The 25183-nt window shown below is 37.8% G+C and overlaps 1 protein-coding gene across 1 annotated transcript in view; it reads left to right on the forward strand.

The window, feature by feature from the left end:
• The window catches only part of LOC150090709 (26S proteasome regulatory subunit 8), a 122879-nt gene that overhangs the window by 51658 nt on the left and 46038 nt on the right, over window positions 1-25183 (forward strand). Inside the window, exons 4-5 of the mRNA XM_090372340.1 lie at window positions 17575-17672; window positions 22597-22722. Coding sequence (XP_090228466.1) covers window positions 17575-17672; window positions 22597-22722 — 224 coding nt within the window. The remainder of the gene's footprint in view (window positions 1-17574; window positions 17673-22596; window positions 22723-25183) is intronic.

Consider the following 25183-nt stretch of genomic DNA (forward strand, 5'->3'; position numbering starts at 1 on the left):
AAACTGTACGGACATCATTAAAAACCTTAAAAACCAGCCCAATACAGATAAATTTGTTTCTAAATGTGACACATTTGCTTGTGCTTCAAAGAAAATTGCTCAAAGGTGCTACAAATGAACAACTTGAAAGTGTAATGATAAAGTGGTTTTTACAACAAGGGGCTGAAAAAACTCCAATATCTAGACCAATGATTTTAAGCGAGGCAAAATATTTTTTTGACAAGTTAGAAATACCCGAAACACCTACATTTTCATCTGGTTGATTGAAACGATTTAAAGACTGGCATGGTATAAGAGAACTAGAGATACAGGGTGAAAAGCTCAGTGCAGATAATTTGTGTTGAAATTAGCTATGATTGTTAAAGAAAAGGGTCTTGTGCCATCGCAAATTTACAATGCAGATGAGACGGGACTTATTGGCTAGTAATTCCCATTTGCACGTTGGAGTCTGTACAAGAAAGAAATGCACCAGGATATAAAATTAGCAAAGACAGGATAACAAATATATGCTGTGCATATGCTATTTACAAATTACAATTAACCATAGTGGGAAAAAAAACAATCCTCTTTTATTTTTGGACACTACTAATATTCCAACAGATTATTATAATCACTGATCTGCGTGGATGACTTAGGGATATATTCGAAAAGTGGTGGACAGATAAATTCATTCCTCATGTTAAAAAATTTGTCTCATAAAGGTCTCCTCCACAAAGCAATTTTGTTATTAGATAATGCTCCATCCCATCCTCCATTGGAAAAACTATCTGCAGAAAATGGCGATATGGTCACCATTTATCTTCCACCCAACGTAACACCACTGGTACAATCTATGGACCAGGGGGTGATTGAGAGCATGAAATGATTGTATAGAAAGCCTAGATGATGGACTTTTATCACCAAAGAAAGGAATACGCTTTTATTTTGGAAGTCACTAACAATTAAGGATGCTATCTGTAACATTTTTACTGCGTGCGTGGAAGTTAAAAGCAAAACAATTATAAAATCATTTAAAAAAATATTGCCCGATGACTTTGTAATCGCTGAAAATAACTTGGAAGTGGGAGACTCAAATAAAACTTTAGAAATGAACCCGGCTGCAATAAAATGATTGACTATGACTTAATCCAAAGTGCCTACGACAGGACCTGACGGGGACAATTATGGGGAACTACAGCCAGCTTGCAAAGTAAGTTTTAATGAACCCCCTAACAGTTGCAGAGACATTACTTAAATTTGTGCAAAGTCAAGATATAAATCATATTGAAATTTTACAAATTCATGGACACAAAAAAAAAAAAATAATGCTACAAAAAAAAAAAAAAAAAAAGTATTATTGTTGTTAGATGTATGTAATATCTTATGTTTTTATGTGTTTTGGAAGTTATTTAAACAAATAAAAACTTAATTTTGATTTACTGTGTTTTTCAATCATCCGGTCTCCACCGTCCCCGAATTACCAAGGATAATCGATGTTTTATTGTACTACTTTTTTTTGTAATTTGTTTTGGGGGACATGATCATACCCGCGGTATGAAGAGGTACATTATATCGAGGTTGTGCTGTATTACAAATAAATTGTAATTGTTGTGGGGTCCAGTCCTTTTCATTGCTTTGTAACTGTCCCATGCCATCTTTCTGCCCTATTAGACTGGCCAGGTTTGTGTTCATCCATCTTGGCATCCTCTTGCTGTATTTTCTTAATGGTTTATATACATTCATAGCTTCTGTGATCATTGCTTTAAAGATATTCCATAATTCTGTCTGTGTCCGCTTCCTGAAATTTAATGCCATGCTTTTACTCTTAATAACTGCAACCTTTTTCTCCATATTCCAACTAAAGACTGCTTGGTTACCTCCTGCACCTCCTTGGTCACCACAATGGTTTGTGTATAATGACCAGGTCTAGAGTATTTTTACCTCGAGGATTTTCTCTAACATCCTGATGTAAATAATCTAGTTTATAACAATAAAAAGACGGGAAACCAAAAATATTGGAATTTATCTTCCAACTACTTATGTACAGTTAGTCCCCGACTTACGTAAGCCCAAGTTATGTAACTTCAGACTTACGTAAATTTTTTTAAGTAAGTAAAAAATAAGTATACAGAAAATATACTTTCTGTATAATTTAAGTGTCAGTCAAATGGAGCAACAATAAGTAAAGTTTTTTTATTTTTGTTCCCATACAAACTATGTTGGATAACCTGCAGTGTAACCAGAGTTAACATTTCATTTTCTGCTGGAATATTTTTTCAAAATTCTGAAGAAATATTCGATAACGTGTTTGAGACAGATGAACTACGTTGAAGCACTTCAGAGAAACCCCCACGACCTCCAAGCCACGTGGACTGTCCCATCGGCTATTTCTTTGGAGAATTGCACTCTAGCCCTTTGCCTCCACATCCTTTCCTTCCTTCCTTCCTTTCTTTCTTTATTGTAGTCGGTTCAGTTTTGTTTGAGAGTGAAGTGGGAGCTTTTGTTTGCATTTTGTGTGTAATATTTGTTATGCATCAGGTTATTGTGGTGAAGTTTAATAAATTCACGTTGTCCAACCATTTTCAATGACTTCGCATCAAATTATCATTGTGTAGTGTGTACTTCATTCACATGTCGTAAGCTGTGACAGCATCTCTTATAACTTAACCTGTCAAGGTCTTTACAGAAAATTTCATTTTGACCATTATCTAGATGCCGCCTAAGAGAATAAGTGGAAGCAGTACTATTTCACTGCTCTTGCCCACGGATAAAGTTTTTAATTGTTATAGCATTAGCAAAGGCACATGATGCGAAAAAGCAAGCTTATATAGCATCAGCCAAAAAAACATGTACCCTTCCCATTTCACCCATCCACTTGCTCCAGATGTTTGTCTAGTTCTGCCTTGAATCTATTTAAGCTATGAACTTCTACAATGACAGATGGAAGTTTGTTCCTGCAATCACCCACCCGCTGGCTAAAGGCAAACTTCCACACATCTGTCCTACAACTGTGTCCTCAATTTGAATTTATGCCCTCTCGGGCAATTATTCTGAACAAGAAGAAGAATCCCATCAGCATTGAGCATACTCAAACCATTCAAGGCTTTATACACCTCAATCAGATCACCTTGCAGGTGCCTAATCTCCAGACTAGGGCTTACAATACTGAGATTCCGGAATCCCAGGATCCCGGTCATTTTTTTCCAGTATTCAAATCCCGGTGATACAATAATACCGGTTTTTTGGTACTAATTTAAAAATAATTATCCATGGTTTATTCACGTAAAGGTTATAAAATCGACAACAATAAAGCGTCAATACTGCTGAATTTGCAAATGAGGGATTGTTATACACAGAATAAATGCAACGGAACCAGAAAACGTCCTGGAACTGTAAGACATAAAAATCTTACAAATATATTTCTGTTAGTAAGTATAGTGTGCGTGGAAATAAAGAACTTAAGGAATAACGAAAACATCATTATGGATATATTTCCATTAGTGGCAGGAGGCCTGGTAGGGTAGTTAAGGAATATGGTGAACAATGGTATGGCAAGTGTGGAAGGGTTAAAATTAAAAGCTTCTGAACAATGGTTTAATCCCTCTGTTACACCACTACTTGAGGATGTGACACTTAGTGCATTTTGGGAAAGGATGTCAGTATGGAGCAGTTCAAAGGTATTGTGAACAGATGATGTAGAGGTAAAAGATGAAAGCGTTTCGTTGTCTGTGAAAAATATTCTGTTTTTCCCACCAAAAGAAGAAGAGTGAGTTTAAAGACTAACACCGTGATTAGGTCAGGTTTAAATTAGATGGGGGGAGATACGTAAATATGTGCAAACCCCTCTGGAATTTGCACATAAGCTTGCGTATAAAATATTACGAGGGGCGATTCTAACTTGCAATCAATTCAATAAATAAATAAATTAGAAGGAAATAAATAAGGTGCTTGCACCAAAAGAGGGGTTTGTGGTGGTTGTTGTTCGGAGGCATTTCAGACTTCCAGTGGTCGATCTGGGTTCGGTCCGGTTCTGGGAGTGTCCAGCAGTGAAGGGTTCCGCTGGGCATGTTCCTGTGCCAGAAGTTAATCCGAAAGTTGAATAACAAGCCAGTCAGGTAGTGCCTTGGCTTCTGCTACTGCTGTGGTAATTTCCTTCACTATTAACAGAGAACTGTTCTCGAAATAAGACAGTAATGGAAGAGCTATACAGCAGAGATGCAGAGTTCAACTAAGAAGAGAGAGAGACACATCACTGCACTCCGTGGAAGAAACCCGCACAAAGGAATCCCACCGTGAAAGAAAAGTTCTCTGAACTGTGTTGTTTTGAAAATAGTACTTAAAGTGGGAGATTATTTTAGAGTAAGGTTGAAGAAACATGAGAAATAAGGAAATGTTGAGTATTGAGTTGGTTTATTGGTTGAAGTTGTAAAGAAAATTGATATTGCTAAATTAAGAGAAATTACATAGAAACGTTAGTATTATGTTAGCAACTTATGGGTTGCTGTTGTGAAGAGATTCACTGGCGCCTCCGTAGCCAGGTGGGAAGGAGCAGCAGTGCGTAGCACACGCTTCTTGATTAGACCGGGGTTCGAGCCCGTCACCACCAAATACGGAGGATGCGGAAAGGTCAAGGAATGACCACTGCATATCCCGGAGCAATATGGCCTTAGTTGCTAATGCTCCTAAAAACCAAATAACAAACAAACAACATGTGAAGAGATTGATCTTGGTGATTAAGAGAAATATGAGGAAGTGATTAAGATTTGAATTAGTTTAGTGTTTGAAGCTGGAGAGAGAGAGAGAGAGAGAGAGAGAGAGAGAGAGAGAGAGAGAGTTGATTATTAATTGAGAGAAATTTTATGGGAATGATAGCATATACAAAGGGTACTAGGAAAGTTTTGCAATACAGCTTTGTTTATTTAATTTTTTCAAAGTAATTTCCTCTACATTCAATACACCTCTCCATCCTCCGAAACCAATCTTTAAACCAGTTCTGCCAAGTTTCACTAGGGAGTAAAGCACACTCGTTGTCCCAAGCCCATAGAAGGTTCTCATCACTGGAAAACCGCTTCCCTTTTAGCTTCATTTTCACATGCGGGAACAGTGCAAAGTCGCAGGGAGCAAGGTCTGGACTGTAGGGACGGTGCTCGAGAAGTTTCAGTCCTGTCGTGGTCAAATATTCGGTGCAGGCTTTGGCGCGGTGAGCTGGAGCATTTTCGTGATGGAGGTACCAGGTGTCCATTCTTGACTTTGGCCGCAGGTCCTTCATAGATCCAATGACTTTAGGCAGGCATTGTTCAGTATACCACTTAGCTGTGACTGTCTTCTGCGTGTCCAAAACGACACGTTCCACAATTCCACTCGATTTGAAAAATACAGATATCATTTTCTTCTTTACAGATCGGGATTTTCTGACAATTACGGGTGTGTCGTCATCATCAAAAACCCAAACTTTGTTTTGAGCCTTGGTCGGCAGATCGTAATAGTACAGCCAAGTCTCGTCACCTGTCACGATGTTGTTCACATACCGAGATTGTCCCTTATCAAACTTTTTTAACATCTCCCGGCACCAAGTCACACGTCGTGTCATCTGCTCTTCAGTCAGTTGATGCGGCACCCAGAGAGAACAAAGTTTCTTCACGTGCAAATGATCTTGCAGAATCGAACGAATTGCTGGTGCATTTAGGCCCAAAGTATCCTCTATCTGTTGGTAGATCACTCGCCTGTTTTCGTCAAGCATTTTCCTCACAGCAGTAACGTTTTCCTCCATAACTGACGTTCGTGGCCTTCCCGGCCTCTCAGAATCCTCCAGAGTGAAATTTTCCCTTTGGAATTCTCTATACCACCTGAATATCGTTGTACGATGTGGACAATCATCATCTAGTGCAAGAGTCATTTCTTCTAAGCACTGGTCTATGGTTAAACCACGCATGAAATTATACCGCAAAACTGTCCTTATCTCATTTCGTGACCACGATGCCATCGCAAGCACTTTACACTCTCACTACTAATGAATAACTGAGCCCATCAACTTGGCGCGGCGGCTACTATGCACGTATGAACATGTCTCAACATGCAGCAACAAGCAGCTTCCTGTGATTCATTGTTGCGTCATATTGCAAAACTTTCCTAGTACCCTTTGTATTAACAGATTAAATGAGAAAAAATGAATAGATTAGATGTAAATGAACACCAGTTATGTATTGTAAGTAGATTTGTGTGATAAATGACTTGTTTTATATTTGTGTCATTGCTCTTGAGAAAATGACAGCTCACGCATAATATATATAATACACAGTACATACTTGTGGGGGGGGGGAATATCCCTCAGCTCCTGGAAATTTTCATTTTTTAATGCAGTCAGGTGTCTTGTTGGGCTTAGTGCTTGATGGGAGCTGTTATACGAATATCATAACAATGGCGACTGATGGCAATACTAAAGGTACAGGAAAATAAAAATTAAGTCAATAAATAACCCCCCCCCCAACTTAGAATTGATTTCTTCACTAAGCAAATAGTCTACGACTATCTCAGTACAAAGCACCAACCAGCACAGAATCCAAAAGGATGTTTTCTGTCACTAATTAATATGTACCAAAATTAGATTAGTTTAAACGATAACACTATTGAGTTTCTTAAGAGCTCACTTTATTCAGACAGTAGTGTGGGTGCATATTTTTTTGTTTTTAGAATAACTGTATGTTTAATAATTTTTGCTAGAATATTTATTATTATGATTAAAGTTTGATTTAAAATGTGAACTCAAGTAATTACTTGTTTTTTCCTTACTTTATTGCAAAAAATGTTTCTGTTTTTTTTTGTGGTATACTCTGGTATCCCGGTTTCATAAATTAAAAGTAACAAAATACCGGTATTAATATTTTGACTAGTATTGTGAGCCCTACTCCAGACACTGTATTTTGAAAAGTTTAAGCCTTTCTTCGTAAGAGCAATCCTTTGTTCCATTCACTAATCTTCTTGCCCTTCTCTGTACTAATTCCAGCACCTTACATCCTTCTTAAAATGAGGCCTCCAGACATGTATACAGTACTCAAGGTGCGGCCTGACCATTGCCTTATACAAGGGGATAATCACTTCCTTATCCCTGCTAGAAAAATTTCTGTATATCATTGACAAAACACCATGAGCTACACTTGCAGACCGTCTGCACTGCTGAGAAAACTTCATATCTGCTTGCACAATTACCCCCAGGTCCTTTACACTCTACCACTGTCTGTGTAGTACCACACAGTTGATACGTTACTCCGGGGTTACTGTTTCCCATATGCAGTACTTTAAATTTGTCAATGTTAAACTTCAGTTTGCCACCTCTCAGCCCACCTGCTCAACTTTTCTAGATCCTGTTATACCAGTGTACTGTCATTAGTGTCATTAGCAACCCTGCCAACATTTGTATCACCTGCAAACTTGGACATTAAGTGTGATATATACCATCATCAATATCATTAATAAATACAGAAAACAACAATGGACCCAACACTGAACCCTGAGGGACTCCACTAATAACATTAGTCCACGAAGAGCATTGTCCATCGATTACCACTCTGTCTTCTCCCACTCAAGCATCCCTTTATCTATCCATAGCAGCAATTTGCCTCCAATGCCATACTGCTCCAATTTGTGCAGTCTTCCATGTGCAACAGTATCAAAAGCTTTCTAAGATCCAAATATATGATATTTAGGTAGATCCCTTCCACCCCAGGTGCCTTACTTATGTTTATCTTCAACTATTTCTCCTCCACTTTACTCTCAGTTATTACAAGAGTATCTGGCTTACTGCCAGATTTTAATACATCTCTGGCATTCCCCTCCCTGAATAACTCCATGTGTGAATGTAGATGCAAAATATTCATTTAGTTTATTAGCTACCTGAACAGGATCATTAACAGTTGAAGCATCAACATCAAGTGGACCGATCTGTTTCATTCCCCTTCCTTCTAGAGTTTACATAAGTAAAAGAACTCTTTGCTGTTTTTCTTTGTATCCTTTGCCAAAGATTTCTCCTAATCTGCCTTTGCCTGCCTAACCTCCTTTATGACTTGGTTACAGACCAGCTGATATCTATCGTAGGCTTCCATGTCCCTGTTAATTTATATGTATCCCATGCATTTTTCTTCTCTGCCATATGTCTCATTAGTTCATCTGACATCCACTTAGGCCTAAACCTTGAACAATATTTCTTAGTTGGTATGTAAAGCCTAGTAGCTTCCAAGATAAGTTCTTTGAATGCTTCCCATTTTGAATTTGCTGTTGGTAACATCATTAGTTGGTCCCACTGTATAGAATTTAAATACTGTCTCAGACCACAGTAGTCTACCTTTACAAAAGCAAAAACGCTTCCCTTTACCCCTGATGGTAGTTGCCTCTTTGAGTAAATCCCACTTCAGCACACTGTGCTCACTGCCACCTAGTGATTCCTTTATCTGCAGATTCTTAATGCGTGAAGAATCACTACTGATAATCAGATCAAGAGTATTACTCCCTCTAGTTGCCTCCCGAACATGCTGCTGTAGAAAACAATCATCCAATAAATCCACAAAAGCATTGCTAGTGTGTAAGTGACCAACCCACAATTCCAGTCAGTATGTGGGAAATTAAAATCCCCCATTATAAGACTCTCTGATTTACTGGCCCACTCTATTTCCCTGTACAATTTCGTATTATACTCATCAGAGTCATTAGGCCTATAACACACTCCTACTCAATTTTGCTTTCCCAGTACTTATGTCACACCAATCTGACTCGACACTGCACTGTCCAACCATATCGACTGGCTGTACTTCCTTGGACTTTGAGTTTCTTAACCAATAACATAACCACTCCTCCCGTCCTATCCTGTCTATCCTTCCTGTACACATTGTACTCCCCAGATTCCAGTTCTTCATTCCTTATATCTCTGTGACACCACGTCTCTGTTATTCCAACAATATCTGGCTTCGAAGTTTTGAGCAACGCCTTAAATTCATCAAATTTATTTTCCAAACTCCTGGCATTGGTATACATGCACCTGTTCCTAATCTTAGTTACCCTAACATGGCCCATGTATTATCTATTCCGCAACGACTCCCAGCAGTCTCAGGAATCCCATGCACCTTGTTTTCCAGGCTGCTGCTCATTTCAGTAGAATTCGTGCATGAATCACTTTCACCTCTGCCAGCGGCTACTGTTAATCTATTAGTCCATGTAACTCCAAGCTAGCAGTTTTCCAACCCACCTAACTCTCTCTCGATAGCATCAGCAAATATTCTTGCACCCTTTCTATTTAAGTGTATTCCATCCCTGTTGAAGCAGTCTTTCCTTTTAACAAGCACAGACCAGGCTGAGAAAAATTCTACACCTTGAGCCTTGCACAATCTCTCCAGGTCCAAATTGATTGACAAGGCTCTCATCATATATTCCCTCCTATCATGTCTGAACAGAATTGCAGCCACTTTCAAATTCAACCCTAATTCGTGGCTTTTTTTTTTTCAACATTGACCTGTACTTGTTAAGTAATTCAGCCAGTCACCTACTCGTAATATCATTAGTGCCAATGTGTACAATGATCATCTTTTGTGTCCTGTTCCACCTATCCTTTTCGCACAATATGTTCCCCGTTTCCCTGGCAATAGAATCACCGACAACAACTAGCTCCTTTGGGACCAGTACATTCTGCCTTGGGGGTTGCCACTGTGTTGCATGGTGTTCAAATGCAAGCTCTGGCATTGATGAAGGCAGCTAAGAGATTGATGGATCCTTCAGTTTAAATCCTTTGAGGGCATCCAACCTGTCCTTCAAGCTCTCATATAGGTCCATAACAATGTTGAATTGGCACCTGATTTCCTCACACTCCTTACATCGTGCACACACAAAGACATTCACTTTGCAATATGATGTCCCGTTCCTGATTGATCCACAAACATCAAACAAGCAGTGCATTTCAAAAGGCTGATTCAGAGGACAACCGTCCCTGGAGTTCTTCCCTGAGCCACAGTAAGATACCCTTACCGATACTAAGTAATAACCTACAAAATCTCTAAGTTCAAATTAAACTAAGTATTGTTACTAGGAATTATAAAGCACTTCTAAAAAATAAATTAATATGCCAATTTAAGTCAATAAAAAAGCAAAAATTCAAGAAAAACTTCTCTTAGCTGGAGCCATAAAAAACTTCACCTGTTTGCATGTACCCGGACTATATAACCATAGTTCTTCATTCTTCTGAGATACGTGGTTTTTGTAATTTTGGCATATCAGGGATATAGCAGCAGTATTTTACTAGTCATTCCCGAGGTAAGCAAAACTCAACTTACTTAAGAAGGCCTGTAGTGTATGTCGAGGACAGACTGTATTAATGGATGAAATGATTAAAGAGGTGTGGAAATTATAACTATCTAAAATTTAGATTGCGTAGAAGAAAGTGTACCTTTCTCAATGCTTGGCATATGGGTTTCTTTGAAATCACTTTACTTTTTTTTAATAACATAAACTGTAATAAGAGTTTCTTTAGCTGACTTTCCAAATTTACAGCAAAATTGAACGTTCATTTTCATTAATACATAAGCAGTTGGGAGGTAAGTTCCGATACCTTAGGTTTCCGATCTTTTTGTCATTTTACCTTGTAACTAAAGGATTATCCATAACATTATCCATTGGTTATTATGATGTGGTCACAAAGGAACTGGATGCAAAAAATAATTTTGATATCATATACTTGGATTTCAGGAAAGCTTTTGACACTGTTGCGCATGAAAGACTACTGTACAAATTGGAGCAGAATGGTATTAAGGGTAAGTTGCTACAATGGATAAAAGGATGGTTAAGTGGGAGAAGACAGAGGGTGGTAATCAATGGGTGCTGCTCTTCGTGGACTAATGTTATTAGTGGAGTCCCACAGGGTTCGGTGTTGGGTCCACTGTTGTTTTGTTTATTTATCAATGATATTGATGAAGGTATATCAGGCTTAATGTCGAAGTTTGCAGATGACACGAAGGTTGGCAGGGTTGTTAATGACAGTAATGGCAGTGTGCTACTGCAACAGGATCTAGATAATTTGGGCAGATGGGCTAAGAAGTGGCAACTGAAGTTTAACCTTGACAAATGCAAAGTACTGCATATGGGTAGAAGTAACCCCAGAGAAACGTACCAACTGTGTGGTAATACACTTAAGGTGGTAGAAAATGAAAAAGACCTGGGAGTAATTGTGCAGTCAGATATGAAGTTTTCTGAGCAATGTAGACAGGCTGCTAGGGCAGGTCATGGGGTTTTGTCAATGATATATAGGAATTTTGCTAGCAGGGAAAAGGAGGTGATTGTCCCTCTGTATAAGGCAATGGTCAGGCCACGCCTTGAGTACTGCGTACAGGGCTGGAGGCCTCATTTTAGGAAGGATGTAGATTTGCTTGAGCGTGTACAGAGAAGAGCAACACGATTGGTGAGGGGAATGAAGGGATCCTCTTACCAAGAGAGGCTTAAGTTCTGCAAATTGCAGTGGCTGGAGACTAGGCACCTGCGCGGTGATCTGATTGAGGTCTATAAGGCCTTGAATGGGTTGAGCACGCTGAATTCTGATGGGATCCTCCCACTTGTTCAGAATACGAACCTACGGGGACATAAGTTCAAATTAAGAAAGGATAGATGTAGAATAGATGTGCGGAAATTTGCCTTTAGCCAGCGGGTGGTTAATTGCTGGAACAAACTTCCATCTGTCGTTGTGGAAGTTGATAGGTTAAATAAATTTAAGGAGGAACTGGAGGGTATGGTGTGATTTTTTTTTTTTTTTTTTTTGGCTGATGCTGCATATGCTCCTACACTTGCTTTCTTGCATCAAGTGCCACTACTACTACATTAAAGGAACTAATCATGGAAGCTACTAGGCTTTTCATACTAATTAAAAAATATTGTTTAAAGTTTAGGCCTAAATGGATGTCAGGTGAACTAATGAGACTCGTCGCAGACAAGAAAAATGCATGAGATGCATATAAATTATCAGGTGACACAGAAGCCTATGGCAGATATAAGCTAGTCTGTAATCAAGTCACAAAGGAGGTTAGGCAAGCGAAGGCTGATTAGGAAAAATCTTTGAAAAAGGATGCTAAGAAAAACAGTAAGGACTTCTTTACTTGTATAAACTGTAGCAGGGGTTGAATCAGATTGGTCCACTTGATATTGATGGTTCAACTGTTGACGATCCTGCTCAGATAGCTAATAATTTGAATGAGTATTTTGCATCTGCATTCACACATGAGGAGCTATTAATGGAAAAAATGCTAGAAGTTTATCAAACTAACAGGGTGCTAATGATTTTGTAATAACTGAGAGCAAAGTGGAGAAGAAATTGTTGAAGTTAAACATAAAAAAGGCACCTGGGGAGGATGAGATCTATCCAGTTATATTGAAGGAAAGAGCAAAGGAAGTAAGCAAACCCTTAGCCATAATTATGAGCACATCCTTGGACTCGGGAAGTCCCCACGGACCACGGACTGGAGATGTGCAAATGTATCCCCAATTCACAAAGGGGGATCTAAGGGTGACATGAGTAATTACAGTCCAGTTACTTTAACTTCTGTTCCAGGGACAATAATGGAGTCACTGGTTAAAGATGCATTGCAGGATCATCTAGTCAAGGCTGCAGTAATAATTCAGACAGCATGGGTTTGTTAAGGGAAAGTCTTGTCTGACAAATTTTATTGGATACTGTGATTTGGTTACAAAAGAACTGGTTGCAAAAAAATAATTTTGATATCATATACTTCGATTTTAGCAAAGCTTTTGACACTGTTGTGCATGGAAGACTACTGTACAAATTGGAGCAGTGTGGTATTAAGGGTAAGTTGCTACAATGGATAAAAGGGTGGTTGAGTGGGAGAAGAGAGAGTGGTAATCAGTGGACACTGCTCTTCGTGGACTAATGTTATTAGTGGAGTCCCCCAGGGTTCGGCGTTGAGCCCATTGCTGTTTTGTATATTTATCAATGATATTGAAGAAGGTATATTATGCTTAATGTTGAAGTTTGCAGATGATACAAAGGTTGGCAGGGTTGTTAATGGCAGTGTGCTACTGCAACAGGATCTAGAAATTTTCAGCCCTAAGGTTCTCTGGAAAAAAATCCAGAAAAATGAAGGGAAAATACACAGTACACCCCTCATTGGTCCTGAAATATAATGGATGTACTATTGCAGACTCTACTGCAATAGCCAATGTGCTTGGGGAAACATTATCTAACATAGTCTTACTCCTCAGAGTTTCTGCTATTGAAGCACAACACTGAAAAACAGGCCTTAATTCATATCGAAGTATTCCCACCCAATATAATGGGCCATTTACTATCCACGAGCTGAAAACAGCAATTGCCTGTACAAAGTCTACCGCTGTTGGACCAGACAACATCCATTATGAAATGATCAAACATCTTTCACCAGAGTCCACGGCCCTTCTGCCCTTCCTGTACAACAGAATCTTTCTTGAAGAGCATTTTCCAGATACCTAAAATACCTGGAGCAAAGGAACTATTCTTGCTTTTGCCAAGCCAGGAAAGAATCCTAAATCTCCAAAATACTATCTTCCTATTGCTCTGACTAGCTGTCTGTGCAAAATATTGGAGAGAATGGTGATTGCTTGTCTCTTATGATATTTAGAATCGAATGACCTTCTCTCCCACTTTCAGTGCGGCTTCCGAAGAAACAGGTCCACACTGGACCACTTAATTAGACTGGAAACATCTATCCGAGATGCTTTCCTAAAAAGAGAACACTTGGTGTCCATCTTCTTTGACATGGAAAAAGCGTATGACACAACTTGGAGATTTGGTATTTTAAAAGACCTTTACAACCTCGGTCTGAGAGGTCACCTTCCCATTTTTATTAAAAAAATTTTATTCTGCCGTTATTTCCAAGTTCGTGTAGGATCCACCCTTTTCCGGCCCTTTTGCTAAAAGGAGGGGGTACCACAAGGATCTGTCTTAAGTGTCACGCTTTTTGCCATTAAAATAAATTCTCTTTCAGAGACAACTTCCTCCAACTATAAACAATGCACTCTGTGTCGATGACTTCAGCATATTTTCTCAATTGTGCAATATGAGGGTTATTGAGAGACAACTGCAACAAGCTGTTGACAGTCAACTCCTGGGCCACAGCCAATGGTTTCAGGTTCTCACCGGAGAAGACTGTTTGTGTCCATTTTTGTCACAAACGTAACCTCCACCCTGAGCCTGAATTACGACTTGGACAAAGCACCATTCCAGTTTTATCAGAGATGAAATTCTTGGGACTCATTTTTGACAAAAAGCTGACATTTGTCCAATACATACGTCAGCTACGCACAAAGTGCATGAGAGGGCTTAACATTCTCTACTCTCTCTCTTCTACCTCTTGGGGTGCAAATTGATGCACTCTACTCCATCTGTACCATGCACTTGTATGCTCAAAATTAGATTATGGGTCTCAGGTATATCATCTGCCAGAAATAGTGGTTTGTTGGCTTGACCCTATCCATCATCAAGCCATTCGTATTACTACTGGTGCATTCAGAACATCGTCGCCTGTCCAAAGTCTGTATCTTGAAGCAAATGAACCACCCTTGTTGCTTCGACAAATGCAGTTGTCTCTACAATATGTCTTCAAGCTGAAGTCCCTGCCAGACCACCCCACGTAGACATCCATTTTTGAGCCACGATGGGAAAATCTTTATAACATGCGACGGACCACCAATCGCCCATTCGGCATTCATGTTCAAGAGCTACTCAATGAGCTTAACATCTTTCAAGGTTGCTCAATCACCAAAGGAGCCCCTACCCTGGCATGCGCAAACACCAGCATGTGACTTCTTGCTTAAGATTGCGATGAAGTGTAATACTCCATCTTCTGTCTACTTTCAGCTCTATTCACAACACCGTGCAGAACAGTCTGACTTCTTGCCAGTTTACACAGACTGCCCGAAGTCACAATCGTATGTGGGATCTGCTGCTGTTTTTCCAGATAATACCATATCAGAGCAGATACCCCTTGACTGCAGCATTTACATGCTATAGAGTTAGCCCTAGATCACATAAGAAAACACAGATACCAATGGTGTATTATATATGCCGATTCAGTAAGTGCACTACAGGCTTTATCAGCGGTGTCACACACTAATCATCCAACCGTGTCCCGAATTCAGTAGATAATATACAGCCTCTATGCAAGTGGATTCGATATCTGCTGGATCTCCAGTCACATCGGGATTAGAGGAAATGATTTGGCTGAAACTGCAGCCAAATCGTCAGCTCTGGCGGATAATCTTGACCTGTTAGTCCCCTATACAGACTACAGGCAAGTGATCCGTAGTTACTTACAATCTCAGTGGCAAGATTCGTGGCATTGTCTGATTACTAAACAAACCACATCGAATTAAGCGTGTGATCCATCCTTGGCGGTTCAGCTTATGTAGGGATCGCAAAGAGGAAGTTGTTCTTGTTCGGCTCCGCATAGGACACTGTCATGTTACACACTCCTTTTTACTGAGGGCTGATGACCCTCCTATGTGTGATCAGTGCGACACCATTTTATCCATTCAACATATTTTATGTGATTGTACCAGTTTTAGAAATGCTCTTCTTACTGCTTTTACCCATCTGACTGAGCCATATACACTCAGTCAGATTTTAAATGACAATGACAATGTGTCAGCAGTTTTTAAATTTTTAAAATTGGTTAATATATATACACTCATATGAAATATACAATTTGCTTTTATCATTGTACTGATTTTATTTATTGATATGTGTGTGTATGTGTGTGTGTGTGTGTGTGTATATATATATATATATATATATATATATATATATATGCACTTTTCGACGAAGTAACCTTTTTTAAAAGTTACTAGTCTTATTTCTCTTGAATTTTAACCTTTTCATGGCACACTATAACCTTGCTGTTTCTGCACCACAAAAATCAAATCAAATCTAGAAAATTTGGGCAGAGGGGCTGAGAAGTGGCAACTGAAGTTTGACATTGACAAATGCAGAGTACTGCATATGAATAGAATTAATCCCAGAGAAACGTACTGTGCAGTCAGATATGAAGTTTTTTGAGCAATGCAGATAGGCTGCCAGAGCAGGTCATGGGATATCAATGATATGCAGGAATTGTGCTATAGGGAAAAGGAAGTGATTATCCCTTTGAATAAGGCAATGGTCGGGCCATGCCTTGAGCTGCGTGTAGGTCTGAAGGCCTATTTTAGGAAGGAGATTGAGTTGCTTGAGCATGTACAGAGAAGGGCAACAAGATTGGTAAGGGGAACAAAGGGATCCCTTTGTTCAAAGAGGGGATCCTCTTACCAAGAAAGGCTTAAGTTCTGCAAATTGCAGTGGCTGAAGACTAGCCATCTGCAAGGTGTATAAGGCCTTGAATGGGCTGAACACACTAAATTCTGATGGAATTCTTCCACCTGCTCAGATTACAAATTTGAGGGGGCATGAATTCAAATTGAGGAAAGGCAGTGGTAGAAGAGATGGGTGGAAATGTGCTTTTAGTCAGTGGGTAGAGTTGATTGCTGGAACAAACTTCTGTCTGTTGTTGTGGAAGTTAATAGCTTAAATAAATTCAGGGAGGAACTGGACCAACTTTTAGAGGGAATGGATATGTGAAATTGGGTTGTTTTTTTTTTTTTTTTTTTTTTGGGCTGATGCTACATAAGCTGATACACTTGCTTTCTTGCATCACATGCCTCCATCACTACAACTACTACTACATTAATATAATCTAGTTTATATAAAAATTGTCCACTATGGTAAGCCTTCTTCTTACTTGCTACAATCAATAAGGAATAAATTGAAACGGCCTTATGATAAGATAATTTGCACTTGCTTGCCCATTCCATATGCATGTAGAGGCTCTTGTTATACCCTTCATAATCTTCCAGCATACCCCTACTCCCAATTTACCTTTGCATCCAACTGCTTCACACCACACACATTTTCATCTTCAAGAAAAAAATTTGCTTTATGATACCTTTGAAATCACTTTATTTTTTTTTTTTTTTCTGATAGCATAATCTCTGTAAACTGCAATAAGATGTGTTTCTGTAGCTGGCATTGCAAATTTACAGAAAAATTTAACATTCACGCGTTTAAATTTTGTTATTTTCAGTACGTGTGATAAATGAGAGAGAAAAGAGTACTAGCATCTAAATGACAAGTTAGAACTTAGTGTGTGAATGCTCAAAAGATGTATGCCCTGATCAGACTTTTATATGCTGTTAAAAATTATTAACTCACTTATGGAACTCTGATCAAACCTAATATTGGTGTGCAATTTTCAGGATAGTATTTCTTATGAACATATTAAGATGACTACAGGCAAATAGCCTGTTTCCATCATTTTTTTCTTAGATAAATTTTTGGAGCTTGCACACTTCTGACACGTTCTGTTTATGTAAAATTAACTTTTATAACTGTTTTTAGTTATTAATCCAGTTTTTAATTTAGCTACCATAGTTCCGTAACATCTAGTATGAATACTCACATGTTTATAACTTTGCATTCATGCTTGACTATTAATAGCCATCTAGACTCTGTCATTAAACAATTTATCTTTTTTTTTTTTTTTTCTGCAGTACGTATGCTACGTGAAGAACTACAACTGCTTCAAGAACAGGGCTCCTATGTAGGTGAGGTTGTAAAGCCCATGGACAAAAAGAAGGTTCTTGTTAAGGTAGGATCATATTGTAAGACATTGTTATTAGTTAAGTTGTGTGGGGAAAAATGAGCCAGAAAGTTACAATCACTTAGTTGGAATTTTTATTTTTCTCTCATTTAAAAATATTCTGTCCACACTAACATATTTGAGCAGTGTATATAAATTTGTAGAAAGAAAGCATATTGAAATTATTACCTTAATTATTATTTTCATTCTTCTGTGTTTTGTGCTTCCTGTTCCATCTGGATTAATACTTTTATAATTCATATCATTAAAAATTAGTATATTTTCTCATTTAATTAAGACCAATTTTCCTACATATCACAATAATTGTGATATCTTGTAGGAAAAACATAATATGGGTATCGTAACTGTATTCTGAAAATAACAGTATTCTGCAAATTGCAGTGGCTGGAGACTAGGCACCTGCACGGTGATCTGATTGGGGTGTATAAGGCCTTGAATGGATATGTGAAATTGGGTTGAGCATGCTGAATTCTGATGGTATCCTTCCACTTGTTCGATTATGAACCTAAAGGGGCACAAATTCAAATTAAGAAAAGACAGAAATTTGCGGAAATTAATTTGCCTTTAGCCAGCAGTTGGTTAATTGCTGGAACAAACTACAATCTGTCATTGTGGAAGTTGATAGGTTAAATAAATTTAAGGAGGAACTGGACAGGCATTTGGAGGGAATGATGTGATTTTTTTTTATTTATTTATTTTTATTTTATTATTTTTTTTGGCTGATGCTGCATAAGCTCATACATAAACTTTCTTGCATCACATGCCACTACTACTATAACAATACTTGACTCCGTTTCATTTTTAAGTAAACTTTTTATTTGTTGGATTTATATAAGGTTAATTCAAATTAAATAGAAAACCTTGCTCATCTAATTGAATATTCCAATACTTGATAAACTACAAAATTTCTTTTGCAGTTTATGAAGTGTATAAGAGAAATATTAGCATAGAAATAAGGAAAAATTAGGTCTAAAATGAATAACCATCTAAATGAGAAAAAATTAGGAAGATTAAATGTATATCTGAGAAATTTTTAACCTCTACTTCAAACTATAAATAAATATACAGATAAAAACAAGTAAATGCATGGGCTGTGTTAGAGTAACTAAGAGTAAGAACAGGTGCATGTATACTTGCATATACACCAATGCTGGGAGTAAATAAATTTGATGAATTTGAAGTGCTGGTTAAGACAACCAAGGTGGATATTGTTGGGATATCAGAGACATGGTGTCACTCAGATATAAGGGATGCAGAATTGGAATTTGGGGAGTACAATGTGTACAGAAAGGATAGGAAGGGAGGGGGGTTATGCTGTTAGTTAAACACACAAAATCTAAGGAAGTGCATCCAGTTGGCATAGATGGACAATACAATGTTGACTCAGTTTGGTGTGATATAAGCACTGGGAAAGGAAAAATGAGGGTAGGAGTTTGTTGTAGGTCTAATGACTGATGAGTACAATCAACAATTATACAGAGAAATAGTGGGCCAATAAATCAGAGTGTCTTATAATGTGGGATTTTAACTTCCCAGATATAGGATGGAACTTGTAGTTGATCACTCGCACACTAGCAAGGCTTTTGTGGGTTTATTGGATGATTATTTTCTACAGCAGTGTGTTAGAGAGGCAACAAGGAGTAACACCCTTGATCTGATTAATTCATGCATTAAGGATTTGAAGATAAAGGAACCACTAGGAGGCAGTGATCACAGTGTATTGATGTGGGATTTACTTAAAGATGTAACTACCATCAGGGGTAAAGTGAAGGGTTTTTGCTTTCGTAAAGGCGACTACAGTGGTCTCAGATTTTTTAGATTCTATACAATGGGACCAACTAATGATGTTACCAACAGAAAATTCCGAATGGGAAGTAATCAGTCCTTTTGGAAGTTACTAGGCTTTATGTTCCATCTAAGAAATACTGCTCTATGCTTAGGCCCAAATGAATCTCAGATGAACCGAGACTCGTGGCAGAGAAGAAAAATGCATGGAATGCACATAAATTGTCGGGCAACACAAGCCTATGGTAGTTACAAGCCAGTCTGTAATCAAGTCACAATGGAGGCAAGCGAAGGCAGATTATGAAAAATCTTTGGTAAAGGATGCGCAAACACTTCTTTAATCTCTCTCTCTCTCTCTCTCTCTCTCTCTCTCTCTCTCTCTCTCTCTCTCTCTCTCTCTTATAAACTCTAAAAGGAAGGGGATGAATCAGATTGGTCCACTTGATATCAACAGTTTGACTGTAGATGATCATCCTCAGATAGCTGCTGAACTAAATGAGTATTTTGCATCTACATTCACACGTGAAGAGTTATTCAAGGAGGAGAGGGCCAGATGTTTATCAAACTCTAACAGGGAGTTAAATGATTTTGTAATAACTGAGAGCAAAGTGGAGGAGAAATTGTTGAAGTTAAACATAAGATATAAGAGACACTTGGGGTAGATGGGATCTATCCAGTTATATTGAAGGAAGGAGGCAAAGGAAGTAAGCAAACCCTTAGCCATAATTATGACAGCATCCTTGGACTTGGGAAAAGTCCCCATGGACTGGGGATTTGAAAATGTATCTCCAACTGACAAAGGGATCAAAGGGTGATAAGAGTAATTACAGTTCTGTTGGTTTGACTTCTGTTCCAGGGAAAATAATGGAGTCACTGGTTAAAGAAACATTGGACAATGTTTCTTTAACCAGTTAAAGGGATCATCTAGACAAGACTTCAGTTATAGCTTGGACACAGCTTGGATTTGTCAGGGGGAAGTCTTGTCTGACAAATTTGATTGGATACTATGATGTGGTCACAAAAGAACTGGATGCAAAAAATAATTGCGATATCATATACTTGGATTTCAGGAAAGCTTTTGATACTGTTGCCCATAAAAGACTGCTATACAAATTGGAGCAGCATGACATTAAGGGCAAGTTGCTACAATTGATAAAAGAATGGTTGAGTGGGAGAAGACAGAGTGGTGATCAATGGATACTGCTCTACGTACACTAATGTTATTGGTGGTGTCCCTCAAGGTTTGTTGTTGGGTCTATTGTTGTTTTGTGTATTTAGCAATGATATTGATGAAGGTATTTCAGGCTGAATGTCGAAGTTTGCATATGATACAATGGTTGGCAGAGTTGTTAATAATAGTATGATGCTGCAACAGGATCTGGAAAAGTTGGGTAGATGGGCTGAGAAGTGGCAACTGAAGTCTAACATTGAAAAATCACCTTGAGTACTGCATACAGGTCTGGAAGCCTCATTTTAGGAAGGATGTAGAGTTGCTAGAATGAGTACAGAGAAGGGCAGCAAGACTGGTGAAGATAACAAATAGTGCTCTTATGAAGAAAGGCTTTAAGTTCTGCAAAAAGCAGCTTCTGGAGACTAGGTAACTGCAAGGCAATCTGATTGAAGTGTATTGATGGATTGAACAGGCTCAGTGCTGATGGGATTTTTCCTCTTGCTCAGATTACAAACCTGAGGGAGCATAGATTCAAACTGAGGAAAAATAGTTATAGAATAGATGTGCAGATGTTTGCCTTTAGCCAGTGGGACAAACTTCCATCTGTTGTGGAAGTTTAATAGCTTAAATAAATTCAAGGCAAATCTAGACAAACATTTGGAACAGATGGATCAGTGAAATGGGAAGGGGTTTTTTTTTTTTTTTTTGGCTGTTGCTGTAAAAGCTTGCTTTCTTGTATCATGTGCCTCTACTAATCCTAATGCTAATTTTCAGAGAAATTTCAAACTAAGTTACGAAAATTCCAGAAGGTAGAGGGGTTGAAGCAGTAGTTTACATTCCTTAAAAAATATATCATTGAAGAGTTAAACATCAGTTTGTGCAAATGATATGTGTAGTGAGCAGGCACTGTGAAATGGAAAATTAATTTATCTCATTTAAATGCAAGGGTATGTTTTTATTTATAATAGGCATTCAAAAAAAGTTGCTGTCAGGTCAAATACATACCTTAAAGCAACCTGGCATTTCTTGGTTAATGTCTTCTGCATCCTGGATACATATTTTATTCTGCTTATTGAGACACTTGTTTTTGAAATTTTTTTAGTGCAACACCTATTCAGGTTTGGGGTTCCAATTATTGGTATTCTAGTTCTTTATGCATTACTGCACAAATGTGTTTTCTTATTTTGAGACCAATTTGTGGTGTGAGAGAAATTTTTATTGCATGGTATGATAATGATTAGCTGTAGTCTTAGTTCCATCCTAACTGCTTTCATCATTTGTAATGTTAATAAAATAAATTTTAAAATAGTTAAAAACATTCTTTGCACTGTGTTGAAAGATATGAGTCACAGCAAGAGCTAATGTGGTCAGAGCACATTAGAGACAAAAAGTCTGAGTTTTCTGTATTGTAGGTTTCTCAACCTTTTTGTTGCTGTGACATGCTTTTAAAGACACTAAAATTTTGCATCACACTACACTCTACTTATATATTCACAAACAGGAAGTTATTTCTGTTGGGTATATTTAATAATGCACTTATTTTTTTAAAATGCTTTTAATATCTCTTTTTTTTGAATGTACATGAAATTTAAAAGGAAATATGTAAAAAGTTAACATATATGAAAACAAACAAAAATACAATTAATTTTTATTATAAAACTTGGATTTATAAATTTTTTGACTAAATTTAAGAACAGGGTGCCACTCCAATGAAAAAAAAAAATGGTTAGGTTAGTTGTGCCACCAATTCTGGACAGATTCAACCAATTAATGATTAGTAATGATTAGCACTACAGTGAAAATAAAAAGGTTATGTTATGATACATTTCTAATTCAGGATGGATTCAAGCATTCTGCAGTGGTATTTTCTGTGACACAGCAATGTTTTGGCTTTTTTCAATTTTTAAAATTAAAATTAAAATTTTCTTAAAGCAATACCATTTTATTTTTATTTAGGTTCATCCAGAAGGAAAGTTTGTTGTAGACATTGATAAAAATATTGATATTAATGATGTTACTGCAAATAGCAGAGTCGCATTAAGGAATGATAGCTACACACTCCATAAAATTCTTCCTAATAAGGTATGTCTGTTTCATTTTATTAAAACAGCATTTCCTCTTATCAATAATTGTGGTGATTTATAATTGTTTTACACATCCCTTAATAACAAAGTCTGAGAGGTCACTATTTTTATTATTGCTACAAGTAACTATATTGTTACTCATAATGTGTGCAATATATTTTACTTGTTTGTTTTTTTTTTTTCTTTTTTTATAATATACATTCAAATTTTATTTTTACTTTTAAAAGTTCATTTCAGGTGATTTATGGATGTGAAAAAAAAGTTAATATTGAGTCTCAGTGCAAACTTGGAAATTTTTTCTGCTTTTACATACTGCTTTGTATAGCAATTAAGATTTTTTTTTAGTTCTTTTGTAGTAGGCATCTCATTCACATAGTGATGTCTCCCCCACTCCATTATTATGTTTTCTCTACATTGAGTATTTTGGAGATGATGGTATTTGAAGAGCATTAGGTTACTTTCTTGCCATTGCTAGAATATCACATATTGAAATGTGATCATTTTGCTAGTGGTAAATGCATTTTTTGTGTTTTAACTTATGTATTGTTATATAATAATAATAAAGATACTGGTAATTAAGAATGAGCCTATCCTGTTAACTACTCTCAATATCAAAATACTTTCTCCATTTCTAACTTTTTTTTTTTTACAAGGACCTTTTTAAGCAGTTCTCTTAATTTTTTTAATCTTTCATTTTTCAGTACCCAGTAAATGCCATCTTTGGATGGTGTACTGTACTGTTTCAATACAGTATGGAGTTATTTGGGTTTTTTTTTTTTTTTTTTAGGAGCATTAGCAACTAAGACCATATTGCTCCGAGGATATGCAGTGGTCATTCCCTGACCTTTCCACATCCTCCATATTTGGTGGTCACGGGCTCGAAACCCGGTCTAATCAAGAAGCATATGCTACGCACTGCTGCTTCTGCTCACCTGGCTACGGAGGTGCCAAATAGTATGGAGTCTCTTCCATATGAGTAATGAGATTCAGAATTAGGAAACAGCTACTTTGTGACATTAATTAAAATATTTAGAATGAACATTCTAAGCAGATTATTTTCTATAAATGATTTCAGTTGGTTGCATAATTAGCAACCCCAATTGCCATGGATTGCGACTCTTGCACTTTGCATTGAGTGATCACTGAATTATGATCACCTACATAATACCATGTTGGTCCACCATTTGCAGAAAGCAGCTACTATTTGCCTGGGCATTGACTACCCTAGATGCCTGAAGACATCCATAGAGATCTGTAGCTATGCTTCTACAAGGCTTTCCACAGTGTCAGAATAGATGACTGTTGCATGTCTATACGCCTCACTTTCTGTTCCAAAACATCCCACAGATGTTTAATTGGATTGTGGTCAAATGAATTTGGAGGCCAGTCAAGATGGGTGATATCTTTACTTCTTTCCTCAAACTAGTTGTGCACAGTGCAGGTCCAATGACAGCACATTATAGTCTTGTAAGATCCCATTTCTCTCTGGTTAAAAATGCAACATGGCAGGGTACACATGGTCTCCTTAAGAGCTGCCAGTAGATCTCACCAGTGAAATATTAGTCCAGACACACTAGAGGTCTTAATTCTTGCCAGAAAACATGCCACATATTAAGCAACCCATGCCCAGGCATATTGGGCCCTATGCATATAGTGTTAATTGCAACGTGGCTCCGGGGTTTCCCCCCAATTCCGCTGGGCCCAATGCACAATGGGTCCATGAACTTGGTTATTTGCACACTACACACGAAAGTGTCTGTCAACATGTTGTACTAGGTATTTGGACTCTTCCAGATAGCATGTTATTGACACCACACCACACCATTTGCTGTCGATTATGATTGGCAGTGAGAAGACTGTCTCTTGGGTCGTCTGCTGTGGAACCCCATACATCTAAGTTTGCAGTTTATCATCATTTGGGATATTATTCTCGCATTCTCCATATTCTATTGCGGTGCCAACTGTCACGCAGTGACCTGCCATTCGGCCTGTACAACGTGCTGCACCCTTCACACACTGCAAACATCCACCTCACCTTGAATGCACAAGTTCTCACAATCATGCCATTTTAAACTATATGATATCTTTATTACATCCCATAACTGCTACTTTATCACTTTGACTTGCACGACCAGATGGAAATTAGCACTGCTCTAACTTAGAGCAGTGGGGTGGTCATAATTCAGTGATCACCAAGTAATGTACACATATTGTTTGTGTGCAGTGAGGTACCACCATTATATTTGAATCCTGAGGTGTGCATATATATGGTTTGATAAGTAATTTGATATTCTGCATTGTTATTCCATGTATAGCATATTATTGTAGGCCACTCTCTCAAAAAATTTAAGAACTGGGTGCCACCTGCAAAAAGTTAGTTGATGAGTATTTTCACGTCATGCGATTGAGGTGAAAATACCAATGTTTACCTTACTCATTACTGTTAAATTCATGTACCA

Source organism: Mastigoproctus giganteus, chromosome 1, assembly GCF_048544385.1.
Source record: "Mastigoproctus giganteus isolate SK-2022 chromosome 1, ASM4854438v1, whole genome shotgun sequence".
Classification (NCBI taxonomy): Eukaryota; Metazoa; Arthropoda; class Arachnida; order Uropygi; family Thelyphonidae; genus Mastigoproctus; species Mastigoproctus giganteus.